General features: G+C 57.1%; 1 protein-coding gene across 2 annotated transcripts; it reads left to right on the top strand.

Annotated features, from left to right (window-relative positions):
- Nucleotides 1–622: 622 nt before the first annotated feature.
- ETV5 (ETS variant transcription factor 5) lies at nt 623–11,232 on the top strand. Of its 2 annotated transcripts, none has more exons than XM_015871295.3 (13): nt 623–737; nt 1,192–1,327; nt 1,580–1,667; nt 1,786–1,833; nt 1,938–1,988; nt 5,876–6,005; nt 6,316–6,594; nt 7,486–7,745; nt 8,205–8,264; nt 8,560–8,628; nt 8,740–8,909; nt 9,247–9,348; nt 9,475–11,232. In XM_015871295.3, exons 2-13 carry the CDS (start codon nt 1,283–1,285, stop codon nt 9,694–9,696), a joined length of 1,524 nt encoding a protein of 507 aa, XP_015726781.1. In that variant the 5' UTR covers nt 623–737; nt 1,192–1,282; the 3' UTR covers nt 9,697–11,232. The 2 variants fall into 2 exon arrangements, with proteins under 2 accessions (XP_015726781.1, XP_015726780.1); XM_015871294.3 differs by having other exon boundaries at nt 1,077–1,327.
- Nucleotides 11,233–13,167: the final 1,935 nt, after the last annotated feature.

Genomic DNA, 13,167 nt, shown 5'->3' with positions numbered 1-13,167 from the left:
CTCCTTCCCACCATTCAAATTCTATGCAGATGAGAATCTCTTCCCACAGCCCCCCCTTAAAGGGCCCTCCAAAGGCTGCGAGGTGTGAGCGGGGGTCAAACAACACAACGGCCGCTTGGGCTGGCTCAACTCGGGGTCCCGAAGGGGAGGAAGAAAGACCGAAGAATGACCCCACCAATACCACCATAGCTGCATATGAAGCCCGGAGGCCCCCCTGACCCACCGGCCTGCCTCTGCAGGACGCTGTACGCTCCTCATGAGGCTCCCAGGCAGACCCAGCACCCACCTTAGTTGCCCTTGAGCCTCCCACCCAACCCCCTACTGCAGAGGGCCGCGGCCCCTTTAAATCCTGCGCTGCCCCCGCCCCACCCGCCGGCCTCTTCTCCTGCTATTTTTTTATGAATGAAAAACGCTCTCGGCGGAGCCATGCAAATCTCTCTGCGCTCATTGGCTGCCCTGCCCCCTCCCACCCCGCAGTTCTCAATGGTGCCCCGCGGAGCGGAGCGGGGGGGGGCGGGCCCTCGGGCGACACCTCGACCAATCGGCAGGCGCTGTCTGCCGGCTGCCGGCTCCCCATTGGACGGCGCCGAGGGTAAACAAGCGGCGCTGGGCGTGGCGTGGCGGGGGCTGCTGGCTGTGGGGCTGCGGGCCGGCGCAGAGCGGCAGCGCGGTGCCCGGTGCCCGGCTCGGAGCTGCGCCGTCCCGGCCCGCCCGGCCCCGCTCCCGGCCTGCAGCGGGTGAGCCCGAGGTGCCCCGCCGTCCGCACCGGGTCTGGCGGCTCGATGCGGTTCGGTGTGGTGCTGCCCGGGGTGGGGGCGGTGCTTATGAATGGCGCGGGCCGCGCGATGTGAATGGCGGGGGGCGCGCGCGAGCGAGGGCGCGCGCGGGAGGGGGAGGGAGTGAATGAGGAGGAGGTGGGGGGGGAGGAGTTTATGAATGGGGCGCGCGGGGCGGCGTGGGAACGGGCCCGGCTGCGGCCCCGCGGCGCTGAGCGGCGACACGGACGGAGCGGAGCGGGAACGGGGACGGGGACGGGGACGCTTCCCCCCCGCGTGATGTCACCGCTGTTTCTATAGAAATTCGGTGACATCACGGCCCCGGGGGCCGCGACCCGCTGCGGGACCCGCACCGGCACCCGGCCAGCCCTGAAGGGACCCGACTCTGATCCTGCCTTCGCCTCTTCCCCCGCAGCCTCGCACCTGCCGGAGTCCAGGCGGGAGCCCCCTTCCCGGGCCGCCGTCGATGCTGAGCGTGCCGGGGGCACTGCCTGCCTCCCTGCACCATGGATGGCTTCTACGATCAGCAGGTCCCCTTTATGGGCCCTGGGGTAAGTCTGCCCTAAGCCCCCCCGGGTCCCTTGAAACACCTGCTTGCGATCCCATGGGGACACCTTCCTTTGGAATGCCTCCCCTTGGGTCTCTTTGGGGTGCCCCTCCCTTTTGTCCCCATTGTGGACCCTCCTTTTGGGGCAGGCACTTTCTATTAGTCCTATTGGGGCACACCTTACCCCCTTTGAGGCACTTCCTGGGGCTCCCCCAGTTTTTGGGGGGCTGCCACCCTCACACCGTGGCTGTTGCAGAAATCCTGTGCCGAGGAGGGCCGAGGCCGGCTGGGCTCCGAGAGGAAAAGGAAGTTCTTGGAGACCGACCTGGCCCACGACTCGGAAGGTAGGCAGCACTGCAGGCCCCTGTGGGTTCGCTCCCCTTGGGCTGAGGGATAAGCCCGCAAATAGCGGCACGTTTGCTCAGTGATCTGTGGGTGCATAAACCTCTCGCTGTGTTCCAGAGCTCTTCCAGGATCTCAGCCAGCTGCAGGAGGCCTGGCTAGCTGAAGGCAAGTTCTCATTTCTGCTTTTTGCCATGTAAAATCTCTTTGCGTGCATTTTCTTTGAGAGCTGAAAATGCTATAAAAACACTTTTTTTTTTTTTTCCCTTCAGCTCAGGTTCCTGATGATGAACAATTTGTCCCAGATTTCCAGTCTGACAACCGTAAGTAACCATCCTGGTGTTTGCTCTGTGGGGTGGAAGCATTTGGGTCCCTGCATGCAATGGTGTAAGGCCCCTTCCCTGGGAAAGCTACCAGCACCAAACCCGAGGCCTTGAGACCCTCGGGCTTTGGAGAGGCAGCACATGTGGGTCTGTGCATCTGGGGCTCAGTGTCCTGCGTCTCATAAATGGGTAAATCCAGGCCGAACGCAAGGAAGGGTCTCTGTCTGAGCTCTGGGCTCCCCTGAACCTCAATGCCTCTTCGTAGTAGCGTCGATTTGCTCCAAAATGCTGCTTTTCCTTTTCAAGTGGAAGCGAGAGCTCGTGCTGGGCTTGTTGGTTAGCCACAATCTCTGCACTTCTGCAGCTTTTTCCAGTCCTGGCCTCGTGCTGCTGGCGAGAGCCGACCCGAGCGGTGAAACTTGAGCTGCTTTAAGCAGCATTAATCGCTGGCAAGCGAGCGTGTTTAAAAGGAGGCCAGTGAAAATGCAGTCCCTCTTGAATTGCATAATAGAGAGAGAGTTGTTTCTTAGCTGTGGTTCACTGCCTGAGCCAGGGGCTGCCGCGCAGCTAATAGTGCACTGTGCGTGTGCAGGGGGCTCTGGCATTGATTCTCAGATGGGTTTGGGGGCTTTGAGTTGTTACCCGGAGAACACGAGGAGCAGCCCGGTGCTGGGTTTGCAGCTCAGGCAGCCAGTAGAGAACTTGAAGGAAATCAAATTTAGCCTGCAGTCGAACAGATTTTTCATTCCAGCTTTGTCACAGCATGCATCAGAGTATCTTATACTACAGTAAATGCATGTTAATTATTGCTCTTTGATTACTTCTGAATGGGAAGCTTGCCATTAAACTGTTCCAGACAGCCTGGGCTTCAGATGCGCCTTTTTTCCCCCCTTTCTCCCCCGAGATAAAAGGCAGAGCCCCGAGGCAGAGCCGCAGCCGCTGCTGCCATCCGCGCTCAGCCCAGCAGCTCCCGCTTGGAGCGGCGCAAACTGCAGCTTGCGTGGGAGGCTGGCTGCGGAGCCGAGCTGCTTCCAGAGCCTTTTGGCAGCCGCTGGCTTCCTTGTAACCTGAACGGCTCAGGGAGAAGAGACAAACTTCCCTGGGTGATGCAGGAGGGGAAAAAGCATTTGGTCGAGGCTTTCGGTGAGCTCCTGGCATCGCTCAGCCTTTGCGGCCTGGTGTCATCGGGGTCAAAACAATTTTGTCACCTGGAGGGTGATGTCCGTGCGTGACTTCCTGCCATAATAACCTTCCTGGGGAGATGAAGCAAAGGTCTCCTCGCTGGCTGGGGTGTTTGACCCCAGATTTCCCAGTGATGGCTGTGCTTGATGGCAGCTGCCGTGGGGGCATGATGGGATGGGTGGCACCCAGCTCGATCCCAGTGCCCCCCGTGCACTGTGCTGAGTGTCAGTGACACCCGTCGTTCCCACCTTGCTGAAAGCCCTGGTGGAGCTCAGGCTGCCTGCAGAGCGGCTGATCAAACTCCTGTGGGTCACAATGTCATGGCAGGAGTTGGGTTTGGCAGCACGCAGACAGGTGTTGGCCAACACGTGGCACGTGTCTCCTGTCCTCCCACCTGGCCCTGGGGAGGAGGGCATGTGCCCAGAGCCTTATCTGGGGCAGTTGTTTACATAGGCACAGGGTGATAGGACTGTGCTGGGACAGCGAGTGCTGGGGGTGGGAAGGTGCAGGGTCCCTTTTTTTGGTAGGGAGGAGTGTTGTTCCCTGGGGAATTGTGTCCCCCCACGTGGATGGCTCACAGTGAAAGCCATGAGCAGGCTTTTTCTTGCCTTTTTTTCTTTTAAGACACCCAAATGAAAGCAGGAGGTTTGTTTCTGAGGAAGGAGAGCTTAAACAAAGGAAAGCAAGAGCACGGCTTCTATTTTTGGCTCCTCTCCTGGCGTGACCTTGGGTGCGTCCTGTGCCAGGGGGACAGAGGGGCTGGCAGGGAGCTGGTGCCCAGGTGACGGCTGCGGTGGTGCCAAGGTCCCCAGCTGGTGCGTGTGTTGGAGCGGTGCTTGGGGTAGAGCCACCACAATGCTCCATCCTGCGGGCTTGTAATGTGCCATCCAGACCGGACTCAAAGCCCCAAGCAGCTTCGGGGTGTCCCCTTCCTTGCTGGAGGTGTCAGCTCTTTGGTGGCATCATGGGGCAGGTCTGGCTGGAGATGCGATGCTGACCCCCCTGGGCTCTGTCCATCCTATGGAACCAACACAGCCCACAGTAGGGCCATCATGGGTGCTCCCCCCACACCCACCCCCCACTCCACGTGGCCGGTGCTCAGGTTGCCCAGCCCCCAGAGGCAGCTTGGTTCGGTGCTTCTCCCAGCAGCCGCTGGCTGTTATTTTTCTTTCTCCTGGCTCTTCCCAAAGGGTTTTCCGGCCTCACCACCTTGCACAATCGCTTTGCTTTGAATGAATTTGGCGGAAAGGCCGAGCTGGGAGCGCAGCGCGCCCGGCCCTATGCTGTTTGTGTAAGGAATTCAAACGTTGCACAAAGTCCGGGCTTCTTTGCGAGGACAGCTGGTCTCTGTTATGATCTTAAGTATCGTTTCCCTTTTCTTGAATGGCAGCACTAAGCTCTGGGGAAATTTTTCTTTTCTTTTCTGGTTTTTTTTCTTCTTTTTTTTTCCCCCTTCCAACCGCATGAATGGAGCGCTCCAAATTGTTTGTGAATGGAGGGTGGTGCCCCGCTCCGAGACTTTTTTCAATGAATAACCAGACCCCATTGTGCGGCTGGCGGAAAAACAACCCGCTCGAACAACACAGAGACTGTTAGGGAGAAACATGCCCGTGATCGGCAGCTGGAGCCCTTCCAATGTGCGTTCCCCTTCGTTTTCCTGCGGTGTCGCAGCCTCCACACCGGCCCAAAATGCACGCAGGGGAGCAAATCTGGCCCCAGGGTGGCTGGGGGGGCTCCAAGCAGCACAGGGGCTGTGCTTGCTCAGCCCGGGCTTCATGTTTCAGATGCTCCTTTGGGTTTTTCTTGCCCTTGGTACCAGCTGTGCTGGGCTGCAGTGGGGGGGGGGGGAAGAGGGGGGAAGTCAGCAGCTCTTTAAAGGGTTTGACAAATGAGGGGAGCAGCTAATTACCTGGCAAGCAGTGAACAGTTGTCCTGGAGCTATTTGCTCCCCTCTGGTGTAGCTGGGCTGTGTTTAGACTTTGCATGTAGCTAATACTCCACTTCCGATTAGTGTTGGCTCTCCCGCTCAGGCGTGATTTAGGTAAAGATCTCTGACGTGCTTTCCCTTTCCTAGAGCACCCGCTTTTAGAAATTAAAGAAGTTAAGCATATATTACTCGGTTTAAAATGTGTATATATAGTGAATGGGCTTGGAGCTGGGAGGGCTTTGGGTTTAATGGGCTGTTTGCCCCTTGAACTCGTACAGTCATGGCTCCCATCTTGCAGTGGTCCCAGCACTGAGCACAGCACACGTGGTGCTGGCTGCTGCTCACTGCTTCTGGCCGGCTTGTCTGGGGCTGGGTGCAGGCAAACATGTAGTGGCTTCCACAGGTCTGAGTCTGGGTACACTCAAGGAAAGGTCCATGTGTGGCAAAGGGTGGCACTGCTGGGCTCATAGCTGCTTTGTAGGGGCTGGTCCAGGCACACCACTCATTGGTGATCACCTACGTCCTTGTCCCATGCCATGCTCTGCCCCCACACCTCATGAGAGGGGAGCAGCTCCCCTCTGTGGGTGATGCCCAGCTGTCCCTGTAGTCCTTGCTGTGGGTATTTTGTGCTGTTGTGTTTCTCTTGTGCTCCTGTGGAGGGGGTCAGCTTCTGGCTTCCTGATGGGAGCACCCACACAGCTGCTCCTATGCCTATGGCCTATTCCCATGCAGCTCAGAGTCAGTGGTGCCCATGTCTTCCTCCTCCTTCTTGTTGCAGTGGTCCTGCATGCTCCACCTCCAGCCAAGATCAAGCGGGAGCTCCACAGCCCTTCCTCAGAGCTGTCGGCCTGCAGCCATGAGCAGGCTCTCTGTGCCAGCTACGGAGACAAGTGCCTCTACAACTGCTGGTACGTCCCTGCGCGTCCCTTTCTGCCATCCCCTCACTGGAAGCTGGGTGATGGGGAGCATTCCATGTCAGCAGGCAAAGCACTGGTGCCAGAAGGAGTTTGGGGTCCCCTGCCTGGCCAGTCTGAGCCCCTTGCAGGTGGTCACACCACGAGGGCTGTTTCCCGCTGCCAGCGGGTAGCAGTGGCCATGTCACAGGCGCTTGTCTCATGTGTCAGTCTCCTCTGCACCATGCTCTCCCCAGGGCCCATAGCTGTCTGACCGTGTTAGCGTTGCCTTGCTCTCAACCCCCATCCCCTCTCCCCATTGCAGTGCCTACGACAGGAAGCCCCCCACTGGGTTCAAGCCATTAACACCACCCGCCACGCCGGTGTCCCCCGTGCAGCCGGGCTCATCCCTGCCACCGCCGCCAGCCCCAGGAGTGCAGGCAGCTGCCCATGGCGGCCCAGCGGCTCCACTGCGCAGCACCGCGCCGGCACCACACCTGCTGCAGGAGCAGAGGCAGCAAACCTTTGCCGTGCCGCGGCCGCCCCACCCGCCCATGCACATGCCAAAGATGATGTCTGAAAACCAATACCCCACAGAGCACAGGTAAGGCTCAGTGGCCTCTGGAGGTGGAGGAGCAACTGTTCGGGGTTTGTAGACAGCAGTGCTGTGGGAATGGTGCTCCATATGGGAGCAGGACCTGGGGCTGGATGCAGCGCGCAGGGAAGGTCAGGCTGCATCCCTTCCTGGCACAGCAGCCAGCTCCAGTACAGAGCTTGGTTCTGGGCAACCTTGGAGCTATGCGGGGGACTGGCTGCGACCCATCTGGAAGTGCCATACCAGCACGGGGTTTGGGTTTCACTCAGGAAGGGCAGGGGGACGCGGGTCGGAAATGGAGTAATCCCAGTCCGTCAGCTGGGAGGGATCTGGTTACAAAGCTGAGCAGTGCTCAGCGGCCCCGAAAGGAGCGGGCGCCCGGAGATCGCCTTTCACGGTGCTGCACCGTGCAGGGGTCGGCAGCATCCCTCGGCCCACTCCTGTGTACCCTGCACAGCACTGAGCCTCATGGGAGGGCACCGGCCCCTCGCTCCCAAAATAGTACTGTCCGTACCCGGTTCAAGGTTTAATCCCAGGCAGATTAGTGGCCAACTGGCTCTGTGGCGCAGCAGAGGGGATTTGGCTTTGCGTCAGCACCTGCCCTGTTGCAGTGGCCCTGGGCCCCAAGCAGCATTGCCTCACCTGCTTTGAGCTGGCTGTTTTTATCTTACAGCATCGTTGCTTTCCTTCCCCCCCCCCCCATCCCACACTTATCCAAGGCAAGAACCCTATGGGATGCTTATGCAAGGTGCATCTCCATCCTTTGGTCTGGGGCACCCAGCACCCTGCTGGGTGCAAACCCAGGTGATGGCCATGCGCTGTCCCATCCCAAATGGGGACACATAGCTCTGGCTGAGCCCATGGGTGCCCCTTGGTGACACTGTGACCCTTTTTCCCCAGGTTCCAGAGGCAGATGTCTGAGCCCTGCCACCCCTTCCCACCGCAGCCCGGCGTTCCTGGGGACAGCCGCCCCGTCTACCACCGGCAGCTGTCAGAACCTGTTGGCCCCGCCGCCCCCCACCCTGCTCAGGGATTCAAACAGGAGTACCACGACCCGCTCTATGAGCATGCCGGCCCCAGCCTGCCCGGCCCCCCTGGGCACGGCTTCCAGTCCCCCATGGGCATCAAGCAAGAGCCCCGGGACTACTGCATTGACTCAGGTGGGTGGGGATCAGGGTGGGCACACCGGGGCCTGGGCTCATCCCACTGCAGCTCCTGCTGGCTGGCGCCAGACTCCATGAGCATCACGGAAAATCCTCTAAGCGCCTTAGGGCCTAAAAATACCACAGCCTTGGGCTGGGGGTGGCCGTTCAGTGCAGCCGAGCAGATGGCCCTGAGGGAAGGGAGGTGGCCAAGAGCCTGGTGCTGGTGATGGGCAATTGCTGCCTCTCATCATATGTGGCCTAAATAACTTAGTGAAAAGCTGAGCCGGTGTCAGCCACACTTCACACAGCTGTACAAGTGAATCCCAGTGCTGTTAATTGTACCGCTTTCCCCCAGAGATGGGAGTGGGGCTATGCAGCACATTGGGTGGAACAAGGCAAGCTGGGGTGGTACATGGGCTCATGCTTAGGGGTGAGAATGCACCAGGCTTATGACTGCCTCTGTTTCCCTTGCAGAAGTGCCTAACTGCCAGTCCTCATACATGAGAGGGGGCCTCTTCCCCGGCAGCCATGATGGTAAGAAATGTGGAATGGAGCCTGCTACCATGGCCCATCCCATCCCTCCTTCCTCTGCTGGCAGCATTGCTCCATGCCCGGGGCTCTCCCTGCTCCCAGCCTCTCCCTGCAGGCATGGGAATGATGTGCCGCCCAGCATAATCTAGGATAACCACCTGAAATAGCTGCTAAGATGGCTTTGGCTGTCCCAGCTCCTGGGGTGAGGGGAGGACAGAGCCATGTCTTAGCAAGGCCCATGGCGGGGGAATGGGTACCTGGGGAGGGGGCTGCTCACAGCAGGCTATTCTTCCCTTAGGATTTTCGTATGAAAAAGACACACGATTGTATTTTGACGACACGTGCGTGGTACCAGAGAGACTGGAGGGTAAGTAAGGGTCTGGTGGGGGGCACGCTTGGGCTTAGTGCTGGCATTGCTGGGCCTGAGGTCTGCTGCTGCCCTTGGGCCCCATATGGCTGAGCAGCCATCTCACTGCAGGTAAGGTGAAGCAGGAGCCCACCCTGTACCGCGAGGGCCCTCCCTACCAGCGGCGCGGGTCGCTGCAGCTCTGGCAGTTCCTCGTCACACTCCTGGATGACCCTGCCAACGCTCACTTTATCGCCTGGACCGGCCGCGGCATGGAGTTCAAGCTGATTGAGCCTGAGGAGGTACGGGTTGGGTATGAGGCCATTCCCTCCTGTACAGGCAGTATGGAGGAGGTAGCCAAGCAAGCAAGAGCAGCTGTGGCTGTTACCCATAATATCCCCAACACCATGCATGGAAATTGTGGTTTGGAAGGAAATTTTGGCAGGTTTCCCTCATCAGATGCCTTTTGATTAGGCCTCCAGCTCCGTGTGGGCTGCACTGCAGCAATCCAATGGGATTTGGAAGGGGATGGAGGAACACAGTGATGGTGTGAGCAGTGCCCTGGGGCAGGCAGAGCACTCATGCGGTTTGCCTTGTTTGGGGCACCCGTGCCTGAACACAGCTTTTTGTCCCCTGCAGGTAGCACGGCGCTGGGGCATCCAGAAGAACCGGCCGGCCATGAACTATGACAAGCTGAGCCGCTCCCTGCGCTACTACTACGAGAAGGGCATCATGCAGAAGGTACACGGTCCCATGCCTGTTTTGGGCACCCCCAATATCACCCCAGCACACAGCACAATGGGGTGACCCTGCTGTCACTACAGCCAAGCTCCTCATTCCCCAAACTCACACATCTTCTGCTTGCAGGTGGCCGGCGAGCGGTACGTCTACAAGTTCGTGTGTGACCCTGACGCCCTCTTCTCCATGGCGTACCCCGACAATCAGCGCCCCTTCCTGAAAGCAGAGCCCGACTGCCACGTGAGTGAGGAGGACACGCTGCCGCTGACGCACTTTGAGGACAGCCCTGCCTACCTGCTGGAGGTGGAGCACTGCGGCAGCCTGCCCTACGCCGAGGGCTTTGCCTACTGATGGCCGGCTGGCAGAGCGACCAGCACTAGCACGCACGTCTGCTGTGGGCCAATAAGGGCAAAGGTTTTGTAAAGAGTATTTTTTGCCATTTCTTTTAAAAACAAAACATGACAAAAAAAGGAAAAAAAAAGAAAAGGAAAAAAAAAAAAAAGAAAGAAACGCGCGCACACAGACTGGCCTTTACCTTTAAGCGCAATTGGAGGAATCTAAAATGCCCAGTGTGTGCCAGTGCTGAGCTCACAACCTTACTGTCCAAGGGCTAGTGCATAGGACTGCCCGAGGCTGGCGCCGAGCGTCCCACAGCTGCGTTGGGGAGCTGGGAGCTGAGCACCATGTCTCTGACCCTGGCCACGCTTCTCGTGAGCATGCGATGGCTGATGGCTTCAGCAGCGCCCGTGGGACCGGTCTAGACGGTGTGACTGTAGCGAATTGTCACGACAATCTGCTTTGCATCGATCACAATACGCGTAGCTGCCTTGTGTGTTGGAAAGGGCTTTGATTTGCACAGACGAGGGGGTGTTGGGGGGCTCGGCGCCCTGGGGCTGATGTGTGCGGCATCCCACCCCAAAGCTGGAGGAGCCTTCTGCCTTCTTCCCAGACACAACCTCCCCGTCCCTCCTTGTTCCCAGCAAGCATTACTCTCCAATATAACGACTTGTCAGCCTGCCCTTGTTCCTGTCCACATCCCCATCACTTCTCCCCAGCTCAGGCTGTATGCGATGGGTTTAATTTCACAGGAGGGGGGCTGTGATGCTATCTCCCTCTTTTTTTTTTTTTTTTTTTTTTTTTTTCCAGGGGGTGGGGGGGATGTTTTAGGGGGAAAAAAAAACAGATTTCTAACCGATTTTTGTAGATTTTTTTGTATTTTAAGGCAAAGATATTTTCTGCAGCCTGGCTGCTGTGCCGATGCCCCCACGGCTCACCAGGCTGCCTGCCGAAGTACCTGGTCCACTCCATTTCACTGCTCACATCCTTGCCCCAGGGGGCTCCGCTCCCCTCTGCGCATAACAGGGCCAGGCTGGGGTCCCTTCCCTTTGGCCCCTGCCCACCCACAACCCCTAACACTCCTCCACCTCTCATACATACATCCCTGCATCCCCCCCTTCTCCCACACCCCTAATGGCTACATGTTTTTGTTGTAAATGCTGTATAGGAAATTTTTTCTCATCCTTAGTTAGCTTTGTTTGGATTGGGGTTTTTTGTTGTCTTTTTTTTGGGGGGTTGGGGGGGTTACTTTGTCAGGTTTTTTTTTGGTTGGTTGGTTTTGGACTGATTAATTCTTTTTTGGGGAAGTATGAAGATTAACCCTTGCAGGATGGCTGGCTTTCCCTGCAGTGCTCAGGGTGCCCAGTGCCGTCAGGAAGCGGTGACTGCAGGCACTGTGCCTTGGGGATGGCTAAGAACATTTGCTCAGTGCAGAGGGGGGTTAATCTGAGGACTGATTGAAATAACCTTTACTCAAGCAGGGCTATGTATCTCCTGCAAAGCCGCATTACGTTCTGTACTGTGTACAATAAAGAATCTTGCTTTCTGTTCCTCCTGGGCTGTGCTTTGTGTGTGCTGCCAGATGCTGTGTTGGGGGTTTTCTAAGGGGCAGATGGTAAGCTGGGGGCTTCTCACCCTGCTTTGGGGTAGCATGGGGTCTGTGTCTGCCTGCTCATTCCCATCTTTGGGACTCGCAGTGATTTCACAAAGCCATGTCTGGCATGAGGATCCGCTCTGATGGGGACGGTTTGTCCCCAGGGTGGTGCAACTTAATATTGCTGCTCCTGAGCAGTAGGTACAGCAGCGTCTGTCCCCTTCACTCACCTCTGGAAACCTGAGACCTCACCAAGGGCACTGAGAGCTGGAACACAGCTCTCAGCAGTGGTTTTCCTCAGGATTTTAACAGCCAGCAAGCTAAATAAGCTGTGCCATGTAACTTAAACCTTGGGCTGTCTGTATGGGGTTGTAGCATGAGGATTTCATTTGGGTGAAAGGACCTTATCACTACCACCAGGTTGGAGAAAAGCTCCAAGGTGCTGGGAGTGTTGCATCAGCCCTGCTGGCATCACCTGGATGCCTGAAAAGCTGATGGCAACCAGCTGTGTTTTGGCAAGCAAGCCCACCCTGAAAGCTCCAGCAGTGCTCAGGTGTGTGCTCTTGAGAAGGAGCAGTAAGAGCACAGCACAACATTTCCCCACTGCCAGCATTTTGGGAAGAAATGGCCTTGTGGCAAAATGTAACTTCCAGCAGTATGGATGGGGGGTATTTTCCAAGTGCATTCTTTATCTAAGGATACACACATGTACATCTTTTTTGCCAGGCCTCTTGCTTAAAAGCTCAGCCCCAGACACTGATGCCCAGTAATCCCTTTTTGATGAGGATTGCAGCAGACCAAGTACCATTGCTGAGGGCAAAGCAGAGGAAAACTAGGGTGCTGGCAGCCAGCAAGCAGATGGCCCTGGGGTGGTGGGACCCAAACAGGAGGAACAGCAGGCGCATGGAACTCATACAAGCATCCTATGTATCACGATGCAACCCCCAGGAAGAACCCTGCAAATCCCTATTGCTTCATCAGCTGCAATTCAGGCTGTATCAGGGCAGGATGGAAGGTCTAAACCCCTGATGGTTTGACACAACATTGTTTTTTAATTACTCAGAGCATCAAGAATTGACCCCTTGATTTTGCAGGCCCCTGGCACCAGTGCCTTGCCCCCCCTCCACCTCACAAGACCACCTGCCTCCTCCTGCAGATAAAAGAGCTTGGTTTCAACACATAACTCAAAAGCTGCTCAGATGTAAGGCACACATTCATAATTGCCTGGAAAAGCAGAGATCTCAAAGAGGAGAACATCACCACAGCCCTACACACATACATAATTCACCAAATGGGTTTCTCTCCCCCTACCTCAGGATATGGCCGGGCTAGAAATTGTTCAGAAAGCAATAGATAGCCAAAGGTCTGTCTGGCTTTTGAATGGGAGCATATAAATAGACCATCGCTTCTATCTGCAACCTGACTTGTGGCTTGGGGACTTCACATTTAATAGCCCACAGTGGAGTTCTCTATCCTTGAAAGGAAGAGCATTAGGGGGAAGCAGCACTGATGCTGCCTCAGGGATCCCCATCTCCCAGCTGCAATGGCACCGTGTGGACCTGCAGCACAATAGAACATGCAGAAGGATCTGGGGCACACAAACAGGTTCCTGGTGCTCTACTCCATGCCCTGCCAGCTACGTGGAGCAGGAGTAGTTCTCTGAGAAAAGAAACCTTCTCTTCCTGCACTCCATCAGGAGGAAAGCAGGGGCTGCCCGACTGCTTCTGAGCTCTCTGGTGCTGAGCTTCCACCCACTCACACCACAATAAGCCACTAAGTGGCTTTTGAAACCATTAGGCAGCTGCTGCATGCAGCGCGCTCTGTGCCGCATGGGATGCTCTGTCATCCTGCAGTCCCTGAGCAGGCACATTTTGGAGAGGCCAACACGAGGA

The sequence above is a fragment of the Coturnix japonica genome, chromosome 12 (assembly GCF_054131305.1).
Source record: "Coturnix japonica strain WE chromosome 12, WE-NBRP24, whole genome shotgun sequence".
NCBI classification, from domain to species: domain Eukaryota; kingdom Metazoa; phylum Chordata; class Aves; order Galliformes; family Phasianidae; genus Coturnix; species Coturnix japonica.
This window is presented reverse-complemented; position numbering and strand designations above follow the sequence as displayed.